The sequence below is a fragment of the Pteropus vampyrus genome, unplaced genomic scaffold (genome assembly GCF_000151845.1).
Source record: "Pteropus vampyrus isolate Shadow unplaced genomic scaffold, Pvam_2.0 Scaffold303, whole genome shotgun sequence".
Classification (NCBI taxonomy): domain Eukaryota; kingdom Metazoa; phylum Chordata; class Mammalia; order Chiroptera; family Pteropodidae; genus Pteropus; species Pteropus vampyrus.
The window spans coordinates 2,558,767-2,572,930 of NW_011889084.1; the positions used below are offsets into that span (position 1 = coordinate 2,558,767).

At 54.6% G+C, this 14,164-nt stretch overlaps 1 protein-coding gene and 1 long non-coding RNA gene across 6 annotated transcripts; one reads left to right on the plus strand and one right to left on the minus strand.

Moving 5' to 3' along the window:
- Positions 1-1,984: 1,984 nt before the first annotated feature.
- On the minus strand, positions 1,985-4,451 carry LOC105303348. Its single transcript, XR_896912.2, has 2 exons — positions 4,315-4,451; positions 1,985-3,883 (listed from the first exon to the last, which is right to left on the minus strand). It is a non-coding gene; the product is annotated as an uncharacterized LOC105303348 (long non-coding RNA).
- E4F1 (E4F transcription factor 1) lies at positions 4,427-14,037 on the plus strand. 5 transcript variants are annotated; one of them, XM_011376936.2, is made up of 14 exons: positions 4,427-4,586; positions 6,781-6,932; positions 7,921-8,026; positions 10,398-10,591; positions 10,682-10,802; positions 10,902-11,054; positions 11,137-11,306; positions 11,642-11,851; positions 12,109-12,217; positions 12,380-12,597; positions 12,854-13,052; positions 13,146-13,288; positions 13,361-13,423; positions 13,506-14,037. In XM_011376936.2, the coding sequence occupies exons 1-14, from the start codon at positions 4,427-4,429 to the stop codon at positions 13,860-13,862; spliced, it is 2,355 nt and encodes a 784-aa protein (XP_011375238.1). In that variant the 3' UTR covers positions 13,863-14,037. The 5 variants fall into 5 exon arrangements, with proteins under 5 accessions (XP_011375238.1, XP_011375239.1, XP_023377201.1 ...); XM_011376937.2 differs by having other exon boundaries at positions 12,112-12,217; XM_023521433.1 differs by having other exon boundaries at positions 11,642-11,842.
- Positions 14,038-14,164: the final 127 nt, after the last annotated feature.

Here is a 14,164-nt window from a genome sequence, read left to right on the forward strand (position 1 = left end):
GGAGCTCTCCGCTAGATCCCGGAGGGGCTGGGGGCACTATCCTCTTGGGAGAAAGTCACATTCTCACCTTTGCCTGAGGGGCACTGGACTGTGCCCTCCGTCCTGGACACGTTCCGGACACGGTGTCAGCCAGTCCTGAGAGACTTCCTGGGGGTCCTTCTCAGCCTGCGTTCTCATTTCTAGTCCTTTGCAAAAATGCTTTCTTTGCCTTAGTCTTGTGAACGAGTAACAAGGCAGGGGGATTACGGTCTAAGAGAAGGACACTGCCTAGAACAGCACACAATAATTAGTTGATATAATCGTTACTATTAGGTTATCGTTACTTTTTATTGAGGAATAGCATACAGTAAAATGCATAAATCTTAAGTATGCAGCTTGATGGACTTTTACATACTTATACGCCTGTGTAAACACAACCTAGATCAAGATATAGACTATTTCCATCACTCTGGAAAGGTCCCTTACATGCCTTCCTATCCAGTCAATAGTGGACACTCCTCCCTTAACTATCTCTGACTTTTATCACCATGGAATGAGTTATAGCCTCCTTTGCCTGTTCTAGACCATCTTAAAAATCTGATTTAAAAAAAAAAAAAAAAAGGATCTTACCGTGTGTACTCTTCTGGGTCTTGCTTCTTTGGAGCAACATAATGTTTGTGAAATGTGTCCTTCTTAGTGTTTTTGTTTTAATTGCCACCTGGGCCAATGTAAGAATATACTCCTGTTGATCTCTTCTCCAGTTGATGGACATTTGGATTGTTTCCACTTTGGGGCTACTGTAAAAATGCCCCTTATGAACGTTCTCCTTCCTACATACTCACTTGTGGAAATAGGCACTCATTTCTTTTGGGTTTGTACTTAGGAGTGGAATCACTGATTGGTTCATAGGGTAGGTGCATGTTTATCGTTATTACTTTCAATATGGCTAAGTGGCAAAACAACAGGCCCCAGCTTCCTGAGAACCTGCCCCGTGCCAAGCTACCCAGAGCCCCAAACTGTAGTGTGTCAAACTCCTGCTCCTCTCTTGGGTCCCAGGTCTCCATGAAGTCTTCTCTGGACCTCCACCCCACCCTCAAGCCCATGAGGTAAAGCCAGTGACCTCAGTTTCCGTAGGGTCCTGCTTGTTTACATACAGCTTGTTTCTGTTAGTCTCTGCTGGGAACCCCTGAAAGACAGGGCCATAGCCCACAAGGGCATGCAAAGTGTTACTGCTTGGTGCACCCACCACCGAAGAAGGGAACACCTTCCTCCCTGTGTCTTCCTACTCAGTTTTGGTGATGAAGCTGACTTTGGGAAGAACTGAATTTGACAAAAGATCACAAACCCTGCTTTAACCTCCCAGAAACATGCAGTGTATGTGGTACATTGGTCAGAATGGGAAACACTGCTATTGTCCAGCCATGGGCTGGTTTGTACAATACTTGCCAGGTTGCCTTGGTTTACTGGGCACTCAGTCAACATCTAGGCGCTGAGTGCTGCTCCTTAACCTGCATTATTACCTTGTCGTAATCACAGGACAGCCCTGAGAGGTAGGGGCTATTAGTATCTCCATTTATAGATGAGGAAACTGAGCCACAGAGAGTCACCAGCTGGACAACACAGTTGCAGAGTTGGGATTAAACTCAGCTGACCTCAAAACTGAGCTCTGCTGCATTTGTTAAGTTTAACATCCCTTGTAGGTTATAGGGACTGAGATGGCATAGTGGGAGAGATGGAATGGTCAGTATCGAGACAAGTTGGTCGTGAACCAGTTCCTGGAGAAGGCAGGAAGGGCTGGTGCCCTTTATTGGAGAGGACTGACCTTGGGTGAGGTGCCCTGAATCTAGATGGGAGAGGAGCACATCACAAACACGATGCATTCCCAACACACAGTAGGTTCTCAGTTTTTACCTGCAAATGGATGGCGAAAGGGTCCCCCCCAAACGAGGAAGCAGTACTGCAAGTAAAATGGGGCATGGATATAGGTGGTACAAGAATGACACTATTTAATCTTAATAGCATTGCATGTATTTAAATTGTATGAAAAAACACAAGTACCCATTGAATCTGAGTTTTTACAGATTTATCACTTCTGATGAGCTAAGCAAAAATGGGAGTCATTGAAAAAGGACTCAAGTGGTAAAAAAAATTGGATGCAACCTAAATATTCTTCAACATGGGATTGGTTAAATAAAAGTATACTCAAGGAATGGAAACTGAGCAGCCATCATAAAAGGTGATAGAGTGCACTTCTGGCTCTGGCCACAGAAAGTAAACATAGTATTGATTATAAAACACACAGTGTGCAGTTAGATCCCATGCTGAGGGCAGGGTGAAAAAGGAGGCCATCTGGGAGAAGGAGGACTCTGGTCTCCCTATCTGCCCCTGGCCATTCTGCCTTCCAGTGACCTCAGGCCTGTCCACTCTTGTGTCTGCTGGTCTTCTTGGGCTCCAGCTAAGACAAGGCCCAGAACTCACTGGTCAGGATGCTCTTTTCTGACCCCAAAGGCATAAACCAGGCAGGAACCCTGGCCTGCCCAACAACTCTGTCCCACAGACCCTGGAGCACACAGCAGAGCAGGCTCTCTCCCTGGGACAGCTCTTCCTCGTGTCTGCTCACACCCAGGCTGTCCTGCCTTTGAAATCCTTTCCCACTCCAGTCCTCTGGGTGGCTTCCTCTACTCTGATGCTGGCTTCCCCATTATTCCTCAGCACATCCTCAAGTGAGGTATCCTCCTATTCCTTTCTTCCCAGAAGTGCTCCAGATACCACATGCTCTACAAGCCACCACTTGCTCCTCCTCCTGTTTGTCTCTCTCAGAGACCATCCATCCTGTATCTTCCTGCCTCAGTTGTGGCTCTAAGGTCCTTTTTCTGCACAGGAATCAAAGGGGTCCTTCTGAAATGCTGACTGTCACTCCTTCAATGGTGAGCAAGTCCCCTGCAGAAAGCAGCCCTATTGTTAACCTAGCCTGATCGCCAGTGATCTGATCTATGCCTCACACATCCCAGCTCCTGCAAGGCCAAGGGTCCTCAGTTCCCCGGCTGGGCAGCCCCAACATGGAGACAATCTCAGCCTGGGACTTTGTGTCTGTGTTTGGACTTCCTGGAGGGGACCAGGTCTGATCCACGTGAGCCTCTGGTATCCAACATTTGACTGGAGAGAATAACTCAGCTGAAAAAGCATGCCTTGTGTGTTTCCAGCCCATTACTCTGGAAAGACTTGGGTTAAAGTCTCCAGTTTGCCCTTGAGCAAGTGTCCTATCAGTTCTTTGCTTCAGTTTCTTCGTCTTTAAAATGCCATGATTGGTACCTTCAACGAGAAAATCCTGTAAAGCATTTAGCTTAAAAGATCTAATTGAATATTACCTTAAAAAGAATAAAAGGAACTTGTCTGAGCATGTTCATGGCAGCACTATTCACAATAGTAGAAAAGGTGGAAAACCAAATATATGAATGGATAACTAAATTATGATTTACCCATATTATGGAATACGATTCATCCATAAAAATTAAGTACTGATACATGCTACAACCTGGATGAACCTTGAAAACATTATGCTAAACAAAAGAAGCCAGATGTGAAAGACCACATGTGTAAATCTACTTATATGAAATGTCCAGAAAAGGTAAATCCACAGAGATGGAAAGTGTTTGCCAGGGGCTGGGGTGAGTGGAGAATGGGGAGTGACTGCTAATGGGTACAGGTTTTCTTTTGGAATGACATTGTTCCGATGGTGATGATGGTTGTACAACATTGTGAATGTGCTGTCACTAATGATAAATTTTATGTGTACTTAAAAACCATACAAAAGAATAAAAGGCTTAGAGAAGCTACCCGTTAGCCATCTCAAACTCGGTTCTTCTCCTAGGACCTGGGCAACCATCAAGAGAGGTTCTGACACCTGCGGGGGACAGGCGACGATACCAGTCGGAACTGGGACAGCTTCCTGGCAGCAGCCCTCTCCAGCTTGGATCCCGGTGGGACGCCCGTGGCCGGAGGACGAACTCAGAGCTAGCCAAGTGGTGCTGCAGGTCCAATTTGTCCCAGTCCCCCGGCTCTCAAACCATCATGCCGCTTCCGGAACTGTACCCAATCTCTCCGGGCCACGCCCCACCACTCCATTTCTCAGGTATGGCCATGCCCGCCTTCCGCTAAGCCACGCCCCGCAGGGCTACCTCTGGATCCGCCCCGCCGCCTGTCAGTCCGCTCCACCGTAACTGCGCCTCTCCAAAAAGCCCCACCCCATCACCTCACTGCGTAAGCCTGACCCCGCCTCTGCGGTTCTAAGCCACATCTTCAGGCTCCGCCCCACCACCCGTCCATCAAACTCACCCTGGACCCATCCCATCATGGTCTATTCGTCGTTCTCTCGCTCGCCTCAGCGCGGCCCGTTGTTATGACGACACGGTCGTAAATCCGCCATCTTCCTGCGGCGCGTTGCGACATGGAGGGCGCGATGGCAGTGCGGGTGACGGCCGCGCATACGGCAGAAGCCCGGGCCGAAGCCAGGCGGGAAGCGGGCGAGGGCGGGGTCGCGGCGGCGGCAGCAACGGCCTTGGCCCCCAGCGGCTTCCTCCGCCTCCCCGCGCCCTTTAGCGAGGAAGGTAACAGGGCCAGACCGGGCGGGGCGCGTCTGAGGTCAGAGCGGCTCAGCTTGGGCTGGCGGAGGCTCCGATGGCTTGAACTGAGGGCGCCAGTGACGCCCAGACCTGGATTCCTTGCAAACCTCCCGAGTCCTCATGAGACCCCTCAGGGTCCTCCACAAGTCCCTGGTCTCCTGAGACTCGTGGGCCTCATTTGCGAGGCGCCCGTCAACCCCGTGGGCCCCAGTGCTCACTCACCACTGATATTCACAGGCGCCCAAGTCTCCGGGGCTGTCCTTGTAGACCTCCGCGAACACTTCCACTGCCAGCCATGCCTTCCCAGTCCTGTGGCCCGGCCCCTCTCTGCTTCCTTGTCTAGGCACGGCCCTGGCCTTCTCCGAACCCCCTCCCACTACACCTGACAGGCCGCTAAGGGGTGGGCGTGGCTGGGGGCTCCGGGAAGACAGGGTTTCGGGTTTCTACAGGATCTGGGCTCTGGGCTGTCCCTTAGGAGGAGAACTGGTGCCCTGAAGCCAGCCTGCGTGCTCGGTCCCATATCCACCACTTTTTAGCTGTTTGATCCTGAGCAGGTGACCACACATCTCTCTGAGCCTCTATTTCCCATTACAAAATGGGGGTCCTGTTGCTGATAATGTTATAACCACTTACCTGCATCAGCTTTTTTTCATTCTCAAACCAACCCTGGATGTTACTGTTATTATTGTAATTATTCCCATTTTGTGGATGAGGAATATTGAGATTAAAAAATGTGAAAGTGACTAGGTCACCCAGCTAGTAAGTAGCCAGGACTGGACTGGATGCCAAGACTGTGTGACTCCTCAACACTACTTTAACTTCTGGGTTCTGCTGCCTCAGGACGGTGGTGGTAAGAATGAAAATAGAGCATGTATGTAAATCGATGAGAACAGTGTGGGGACACACTGAAGGCTCATGCATAGGAACACTAATAGCTTTTGGAGATAGAACTCGGGTCTCTGCCCTCTGAGTTCTGTCCCATGAGGCTGTAGACTCGGCCATAAGGAGGGGGTTGGCTAATGATATTGGGGTGGTGGTCTTTGTCCCCACAGCATTCATATTCTTGGTACATTTTTTTTCTTGCTCCTTCTTATTCCAGCTTGGGGAAGGGCAGTAGCACTGGGCACAAGGCCAACCTGAAGAGGGTTCTCTTTGGAGGTTGCTGTGCCCTGCTGGGCTTGCCCATGGCCTTGTCTCAATGTCGCATGGGCTGGGTGTGTCCCTTCTGTGGTGGGAGTTCCTTCAACGGCAACACCCTGGTGCCAAGTCAGACTCGGTGGGTTGGGAGATTATGAGGGTGATGGACACCTTAGTGCTTGGCTTGTGACTATGAGCCATCTGAAAGGCATTGCCCTCTGTTAGGTGGCCTGTGGGCGAGTCATGGCTGTTGTTTGGCCCTTTGTTTGCTTATTAATTCAACAGATGACTGCTCCTTCTGTGCACCAGGCCTGGGTTTGACGTTGATGTGGGACTGCATGTGAGGTGGTGGGAACTGGCAGACTTTTATGGAAGCAGAAGGAACACCTCCCCATCCCTTTGTATAAACATCAGGGCATTTGAAGTAGACCCTCAGGTTCAAGTTCTTGCCCCAGTACTCACTAGGTGGGTGTCCTTGAATCTCAAGTTGTTTTTCTAGAGTGGGAATAGTCATCTCCATTTTTCCAGGGTGCTGGCCGGATTTGGTGATGTTCCCAGTGAGGTACCTGGCACGCAGTAGGGACTCAGTGAGCAGGAGGTCTCTCCTGCTGGACCTGAGGCAGACACTGGCTGGTCAGCCCAGATGGTGAGGGGCTCAAGTGCGATGGCCCTGAGTTGTGGAGCCCTTTTGAAAAGTTTCACCCTGAGCTGGAGGTGCTGCCTGTTTGGAACCAAGGAAGCACAAAATTAGAGTTAAAAAAGAATGGTCATGAGTCAGGGCACCCCCTCTCCCGTGTTTGCCACAGGGCAGCCTCTCAGCCAGAACCCTGTGGGCACGAGCACCCCTCCCCCCATCCTGGATGTTGCTCTCCTTGGGCTATGCACTGTTTCTGCAGATCTCCAGAGGATGGGGGCTGGCACCCTAGGCCCCTGAGAGTGTTCTTGGCCCCTCTGGGAGGGCTGGGGAAGGCACCTCTGGTTCTGATGCCACCCTTGGGTAGATTTAGCCTCCCAAGCCCCACTGATTGCAGGCTTGTTATAGATGAGGACGATGTGCACAGATGTGGCCGCTGCCAGGCGGAGTTCACCACCCTGGAGGACTTTGTTCAGCACAAGCTCCAGAAGGTTTGCCAACGGGTTCCTCAGGAGGCCCTGCCTGCCAGCCCTTCAGCTGCTGTGCTGCTGGGCCAGGAGGTGAGCTTGCTTTCCAACTGCCATCTCTCTCTCTCTCACACACATGTTCCCCTCCTCCCTGAGCTCACTTGACAGCAGGAGGAGGTGGTGGTGGCATGCTGGGACAGACTTGTACAGCTGGTTCCCTGTGACATGGGGACAGGTTGTTGGTGAAGGAGGGTCTGGGCCCTGCCACCAAGAGCCTGGTGGTGCTCTGGGGTTTCCTGCATGGCCTGGCCTTCTTCTCAGTAGCCTCTGGCCAAAGCCTGTGTAGCTGGGGACCTGGGTCCCTCTTCTTGGAGCCCAATGGTGGCTTTTGTCCTTTTGGCCTGTCTTCTATCCTGTACACACAGTTCCTGGGGATCCCACAACAAAATATGACTCTGTGGGTCCCTCTACCCCTTCATAATAATGGCCAACTTTGTTGCACCCCATGCATGCTTGGGGCTGTACACACACAATTAATGTCTATAAGTGCTCCTGCATAGTGGGCATTCTTGTCATCCTCCTTGTAGGAAAGGAGGCTCTGAGAGAAGTCCATTGCCTCAGGTCACCACAGGGAGTGGCCCAGAGAGCAGTGGGCCCAGAGTTGTCTCACTCTGATTCTGTGCTCTTTACCTGCCTCCCGGAGGTACCTTCTCCTCCAGGAAGGCCTCTGGCCCCACAGCCCCAGGCCCTTTTCCCTGACCCCCTGGCTGGGGTTGATGGGTGTAGGTACTCATCTTCATCTCCACATAGCCAGCTGGAGCTCTGGTCACTTCCTTCTGGAGTCTTCCCCAAGGACACTTGATGTTCCACACTCCTCAGTGGCCGGAGGCATTAGAATGATGGGGCTGATCCCCTGGGCCAGGCTGGGAGTTGGATTCAGATCGGTGATCCTGATGGGGGAGCTGAGAGCTCCTGCCCAGCCATTCCCCATGGACTTACACCCAAGCCTGTACTTGCCAAGCCAAGGTTGCTCAGGAACCCTGCAGATGAGTCTCCTCCCTTCCCTCTACCCCACTGGTAGGTGGTCCCAGCGGCGGCAAGCCCAGAGGAGCCCATCACTGTGGCCCACATTGTTGTGGAGGCAGCTACTCTAACAGCAGACATCAGCCACACATCCGACATCGTTGGTAAGCTGGCACTGCCCTACTAGGGCTGTCACCTCATGTCTCTCAGTGCTGAGGTGTCGCTGACCTGGTAGCCATTTGTGTTCAGGGATGGAGGCTGGGGACCTCTGCTGCCCTTGCCCCTCTGCTCTCCTGAGAGCAAGGCCTGCCCCAGGGGCTGAGGGCCTGTGCTCACCTTCTTCAGGGTAAGGCCTGCAGGAGTATTGAGCATTGGATACTAGGCATTGCCCTGCCAGGAAAGGGGAAGCATGTGGCCCAGGCAGCTCTAGGGCCCACCTGGGCCTTGGGGAGTCTTCACTTTGTGCACTATCACAAGCTGGCTGCTCTCCTGCTGCTTCCTTAGACTGTCTCTGACCTGGTCCTTCCAAAATCTTCTCTGCTTTTCTGCCACTTCCTTGGTTCCTGTTCCCCGCCCCACATTTGGCTCTGGAGGGTCGGGGTGGGGCGTGCATGGGATGCACCTGCTGTTCCAGCTCTGCCCTGACCTGACGCCTGACCTTGGCCTTCATCTCCCCAATGCTCACTCCCTCCTGCAGGGGTGTGACATTTCCTGCCCTGATTCTCACAAGGCTTTTATGAGCATACAATGCCAGGTCAGCTTCTCTGATGACTTTTTAAAAGTTAAAATGCATTCTGATGTGCAGTAGGGGAGGCGATGTCGAGAGGTCTGCATTAGGTCACGCTTATTAATCTGGGACAAGCCAGCATGCATGGGGGAATTTTCAAAGGGCAGCCTGGGGCTAGGGCAGTTGGAGGGGGCCAGAGGCTGGGTGTGCGCAAGGCAATGGTAGGAGGCTGGGTTGGACTGATGCCCTGTGAAGTTTGGAAGGGAACGGTAGTTACCTGGGGGGGGCCTGTTGATAATTACATTGGGCAGGGGCTTTGGCAGGTGCATGAGTGGACTGGGCAGCTGGACAGGAAGCAGGTTTGAGCAACAGGTAGAACTTGGCCTTGGGAAGCCCTTGGGATCAACTGGGGCAGGAAGAAGGGGTGGAAGAGACTTGGGGGACAGGAATCTCCGTTCAGACTGTTCTGCCATGGTCCCACCTCAAGGAGGTGGCAGGACACCTATCCTCGTCTCCATGCTCTTTCCCCCTGACATTCCAGTGGACAAGGATATTTACCTGGTGCTACTCTGGGATAGGAATGTTGTGATGTGGGAGGTGGGGCTATGCTCCAGCCCCGGCATGGCATTTGGTTTCTGGTGTGGGTGATGTCATATAGGAAAACAGGTTCCCTGGGTTTGGACTGCATCAACAGGCTCCAGACCTCTGGCCATCCAGGCCCCTTCCCACCATCCCAACCTCTAAGTGGCTCACGCTCATGGCTCAGCAGCAGCTCTAGGAGTTTCTCTCTGGGCACCTCCTGCTTCTCTCACACTTTTGGGAGTTTCCTCCTTTGCAGGCATCCTGGGTGTCCCAAATGTCCCCTGGGTGTTAGCTGCTTAGTGTTTCGGAGTCCATGGTTGACCAGTGCCCTAAACTGCCAGCTGCCGGTGTCCCAGGGCTGAGGGTTCCCTGTTCTCACTGGGCTGGGGACATAGTCAGCAGGGGCTGCTGGAGCTACGTGGGGGCTAGATACCCACTCTTGCCTCTTCCCAGGAAACTTGGATTTCATTTATTTCCCCTTCCTTGACCCCTTGGTCTACTGTGTCATACTCAAATTCAAGTCCCTGTCTCTTTGGAAGTTCCCTTCTGGGGCGGAGGAAAGATAAAGTGTGAGGCATGCCAGCTAGAGCTTGGGTGAGACATGCCCTGGATTGTTTTTGAGTCACACACTTCCATCATGTTTGGAGAGAATGGCTTGTCAAAACATGGTGCCTGTTTGATTGAGAAGGCTTCTAAGAAGTGAACCATTTTCTACTGTCATATGAGCAGAAATTGTGAAGTGTGTTTACAGCTTAGCTTTGCACGTTGTCAGATTTCTTCAACACCCACAAGAGGAGCAAAAGCCCAACTTTCTTCCTCAAACTGTCCCAGGTGTCTCAAGAGCATTCACTTGCCCAGCTGGGTCCCTTGCCTGCCTGCATCAAAACAGACTCCAGCAGGCGACCTTGGAGGCATTTTCTCCATATGTTAGTGGGAGCTGGGGCAGTGAGCAAGGCAGATGGCAGTGAGCTAGGCTGGCCTGGCCACTGTCTCTACGCCAGGCACTCCATTACCCTTAGAGGTGGCAGGATCCCTGTACACATCCTGTCCTATGCTCCTCTTGGCTTAAGGGAGGGGGCCTCTGCTTGCCATGGTCTCCCCACTGGACACATTTTGGGGGCTGGGCAGCTCCACTGCTCCTCCACCAGCAGTATTCCTGGGCTGGGGTCCAAGAGGCGGCAGGTCCCGTGATATCCCAAGGCTCAGGCTGACGTGCTTCTCTTCAGGCAGTGGACACATCAAAGAGGTCATTGTGGCTGCTGAGCCGGAGCCAGGCGACAGTGAGATGGCAGAGGTCCCAGACAGCCCTGGCCATCAGGGACCCAGGATGGCTGGGCAGGGTGAGCAGGCCCAGGTTAAGCTGCTGGTGAACGAGGACGGTCGCTATGTATGTGCGCTGTGTCACAAGACCTTCAAGACGGTGAGCCGGGGGCCTCGGGCCATGCCAGCTAGGAGAGCCAGGCCTCCTGCCCAGGGAGGTTTCTGAGCTGCATCCTCCCCACCCCCACAGGGCAGCATCCTCAAGGCTCACATGGTCACCCACAGCAGCCGCAAGGACCACGAATGCAAGCTGTGTGGGGCCTCCTTCCGGACCAAGGGCTCACTCATCCGACACCACCGGCGGCACACAGGTGAGCTGGCCTGGGGCATCCCTGCCTCCTGGCAAGCCGGCGAAGCTGTGGTTCCAGGCCTGCCTTCCCCACCTGAGGCTGACTCCATTCTCTGCACAGATGAGCGCCCCTATAAGTGTGCCAAGTGTGGAAAGAGCTTCCGAGAGTCGGGTGCACTGACCCGGCACCTCAAGTCTCTCACCCCGTGCACAGAAAAAATCCGCTTCAGCATGAGCAAGGACGTGGTCATAGGCAAAGAAGATGCACCTGCAGGTCAGTGTGGTGAGGGCTTGCTATCCTGGTTCTGGAGCTGCAGGGGGTTTTCTTTAAGGACTCTCTTGGTTCTGCCTTAAAGGGTCTAGCGCCTCCCCTGTGGGGACCGTTACATCGTCATCGGTGACAAGCGAGCCCATGGAGACATCGCCTGTGATTCACCTGGTGACAGATGCCAAGGGCACTGTCATCCACGAAGTCCATGTCCAGATGCAAGAGCTTCCCTTGGGCATAAAGACCCTGGCCCCAGAAGTAAGGGCTGGTGGAGTCAATGTTCTCTCTGTTCAGTGCCAGGTTCTGTTCTGGGCATTGGCTTCAGTGGGAACAGGACTGACCTGAGCCTACCTTCCTGGTGCTCAGTCTGGTGGCAGAGGAGATGGGAGACCAATGGCTGCCAGAGGGCAGGGAGAGGCAAGGTGGAGCAGATGAGGACAGATGGAGTGGGCTATGGGGCTCCCAGAGGCATTCCTGAGTAAAGATACTGGGTGTGCACTGTGGACCCAGGCCCCTTGGGTCTGCGGTGAGTACGGGTGGGTGTCATGTGCCGAGTTGCATTGCCAACCTCCCTTTCTCCACCTCCTCTGCAGCCCCCAGGCCCCGAAGAGCTTCCCAGTTCTAGCGAGGACAGTCGGGAGAACCTGCTGCATCAGGCCATGCAGAACTCCGGCATTGTCCTTGAGCGGGTCACTGGGGAGGAGGGGACCCTGGAGCAAGCCTCTCCCGCCACGTCCAGCCCCCAGCCCCTGGGAGATCGTCCCCCAGAACTGCCGCTGCTGGAGGTGGAGCAGGTGGAGACAGTAGGTGCCTGTGCTGCCGGCGTCCTCCTTCCTGGTTGCTCTTTCCTGGGGTCTGAACCTTGGGTACAAGGTCACCATGCTGGCTGGGCTGCCAGCCTCCTTGCTCTTCTCCCTGCTGTCACTTTCTGCAGTGACTTTGCCCCCTATTGTGTTTACCCCTGGGCCCACAATGGAGGGTGGGGGTGCTATGGGTCTGTCGTTGGTTCGGCTGGGGCCCAGCCTGCAGTGGGTGCTAGAGGTGTGCCGTGGTTCCCCAGCAGGTCGCCAGCGAGGCCTCGGCTCTTCCCAGGACCCACCCATGCCCTCAGTGTAGTGAGACCTTCCCAACAGCGGCCACGCTGGAGGCCCACAAAAGGGGCCACACAGGTAGGTGGCAGGAGGGTGGGGCACTAGGTAGTGGATGACCTGTGGGTGACCAGGATTGTTCCTTGGGTAGTGGGCGGTCCAGGTGGCCTGTGGGCAGGCAGCAGGTGGTTAGGGTGGTACCCTCAAGGGGTAGACCTGGCCTGATCTTGTGTGCGGCCCCAGGGCCGAAACTGTTCACGTGCGCACAGTGTGGCAAGGCCTTCCCCAAGGCCTACCTGCTCAAGAAGCACCAGGAGGTGCATGTGCACGAGCGCCGCTTCCGCTGTGGGGACTGTGGGAAGTTATATAAGACTATCGCCCATGTCCGTGGCCACCGGCGCGTCCACTCAGATGAGCGACCCTACCCCTGTCCTGAGTGCGGCAAGTGCTACAAAACCAAGGTGGGCCCTCCAGCCCTGGCCCCTGGCCTCTGACCCCCGACCCATTGGCTCCCCACTCCCTTGGCCAGATTTATTCCTTGTTCCTGCCCCAGCCCTCCCTTGTCACCCCCTCGCCACCAGCCTGCTCTGTCTTGGCCTGGCGCCTTCCCCCTGACCCTTGAATCCTGCCCCCTCCCTGACTTTAGAGGGCAGCAGGGAAAGCCTCAGTATGAGCCTTGGCCTAGGCCAGGTTGGCCCTGACGGTAGGTCTTCACAGAATGCCCAGCAGGTGCATTTCCGGACACACCTGGAGGAGAAGCCGCATGTGTGCCCCTTTTGCAGCCGAGGCTTTCGGGAGAAGGGCTCGCTGGTGCGGCACGTACGGCACCACACAGGCGAGAAGCCCTTCAAGTGCTACAAGTGTGGCCGTGGCTTCGCTGAGCACGGCACACTCAACCGGCACCTGCGCACTAAAGGTTGGGGCTGGCGGGTGGCGGGAATTGGCGAGGGATGGCAGGCGGCCAACCCTGTCCAGTCCTGCCTAGCCCTGACCAAGCTCCCCACTTCAGGGGGGTGCCTGCTGGAGGTGGAGGAGCTGCTAGTGTCTGAGGAGAGCCCCACAGCAGCTGCTACTGTCCTCACTGAAGACCCACACACTGTGTTGGTTGAGTTCTCATCTGTGGTGGCCGACACCCAAGAGTACATTATTGAGGTGGGTGTAGGGCCGCTGGGACTGGGATGGGGCCCAGGGGCAGGCAAGGCTGACCTCTGACCCTTTGTTCAGGCCACTGAGGACGATACAGAGACCAGTGAAGCCACAGAGATCATTGAGGGCACCCAGACAGAGGTGAGGGACTGGGGGAGGTGTGGGGAGGGGCAGCCTGGCACCCTCACCCAAACTCATGGGCTGAGCCGTGAGCCACCCACAGGTGGACAGCCACATCATGAAGGTGGTACAGCAGATCGTGCACCAGGCCAGCGCTGGGCACCAGATCATTGTGCAGAATGTGACCATGGACCAGGAGGCAGGACTGGGTTCAGAGGCGGCTGCTGCCGACACCATCACCATCGCCACCCCCGAGAGCCTGACGGAGCAGGTGGCCATGACACTGGCCTCGGCCATCAGCGAGGGCACTGTACTAACGGCCCGTGCAGGCGCAAATGGCGCCGAGCAGGCCACCGTGACCATGGTTTCATCGGAGGACATTGAGATCCTGGAGCACGCGGGTGAGCTGGTCATCGCCTCACCCGAGGGCCAGCTCGAGGTGCAGACTGTCATCGTCTAGCGTGGGTGCCTGTAGGGTCCTGCCGGGCTGGGCCGTGTCAGGTACAAGGACCCTGAGCACCCTACCCACGCCTGCCTGACCTGGTAAAGAGAAGACGAGGCACAGAATTCAGACATTCAGAGAAGTGGGAGTGTAAATAAGTTTTTGTCGCTTTACAATAAAATATGAAAACCTACCACTTGTGATGTTACGGCAGTGGCAACCTTGGGCATTGGTACCACTGCCCTGGCAAGTTCCCCGTGGCAGCACCTGTCTGCACAGGCCACCCTTTAGACTCTTGTTCCTGGCTACCCCCACCCTGT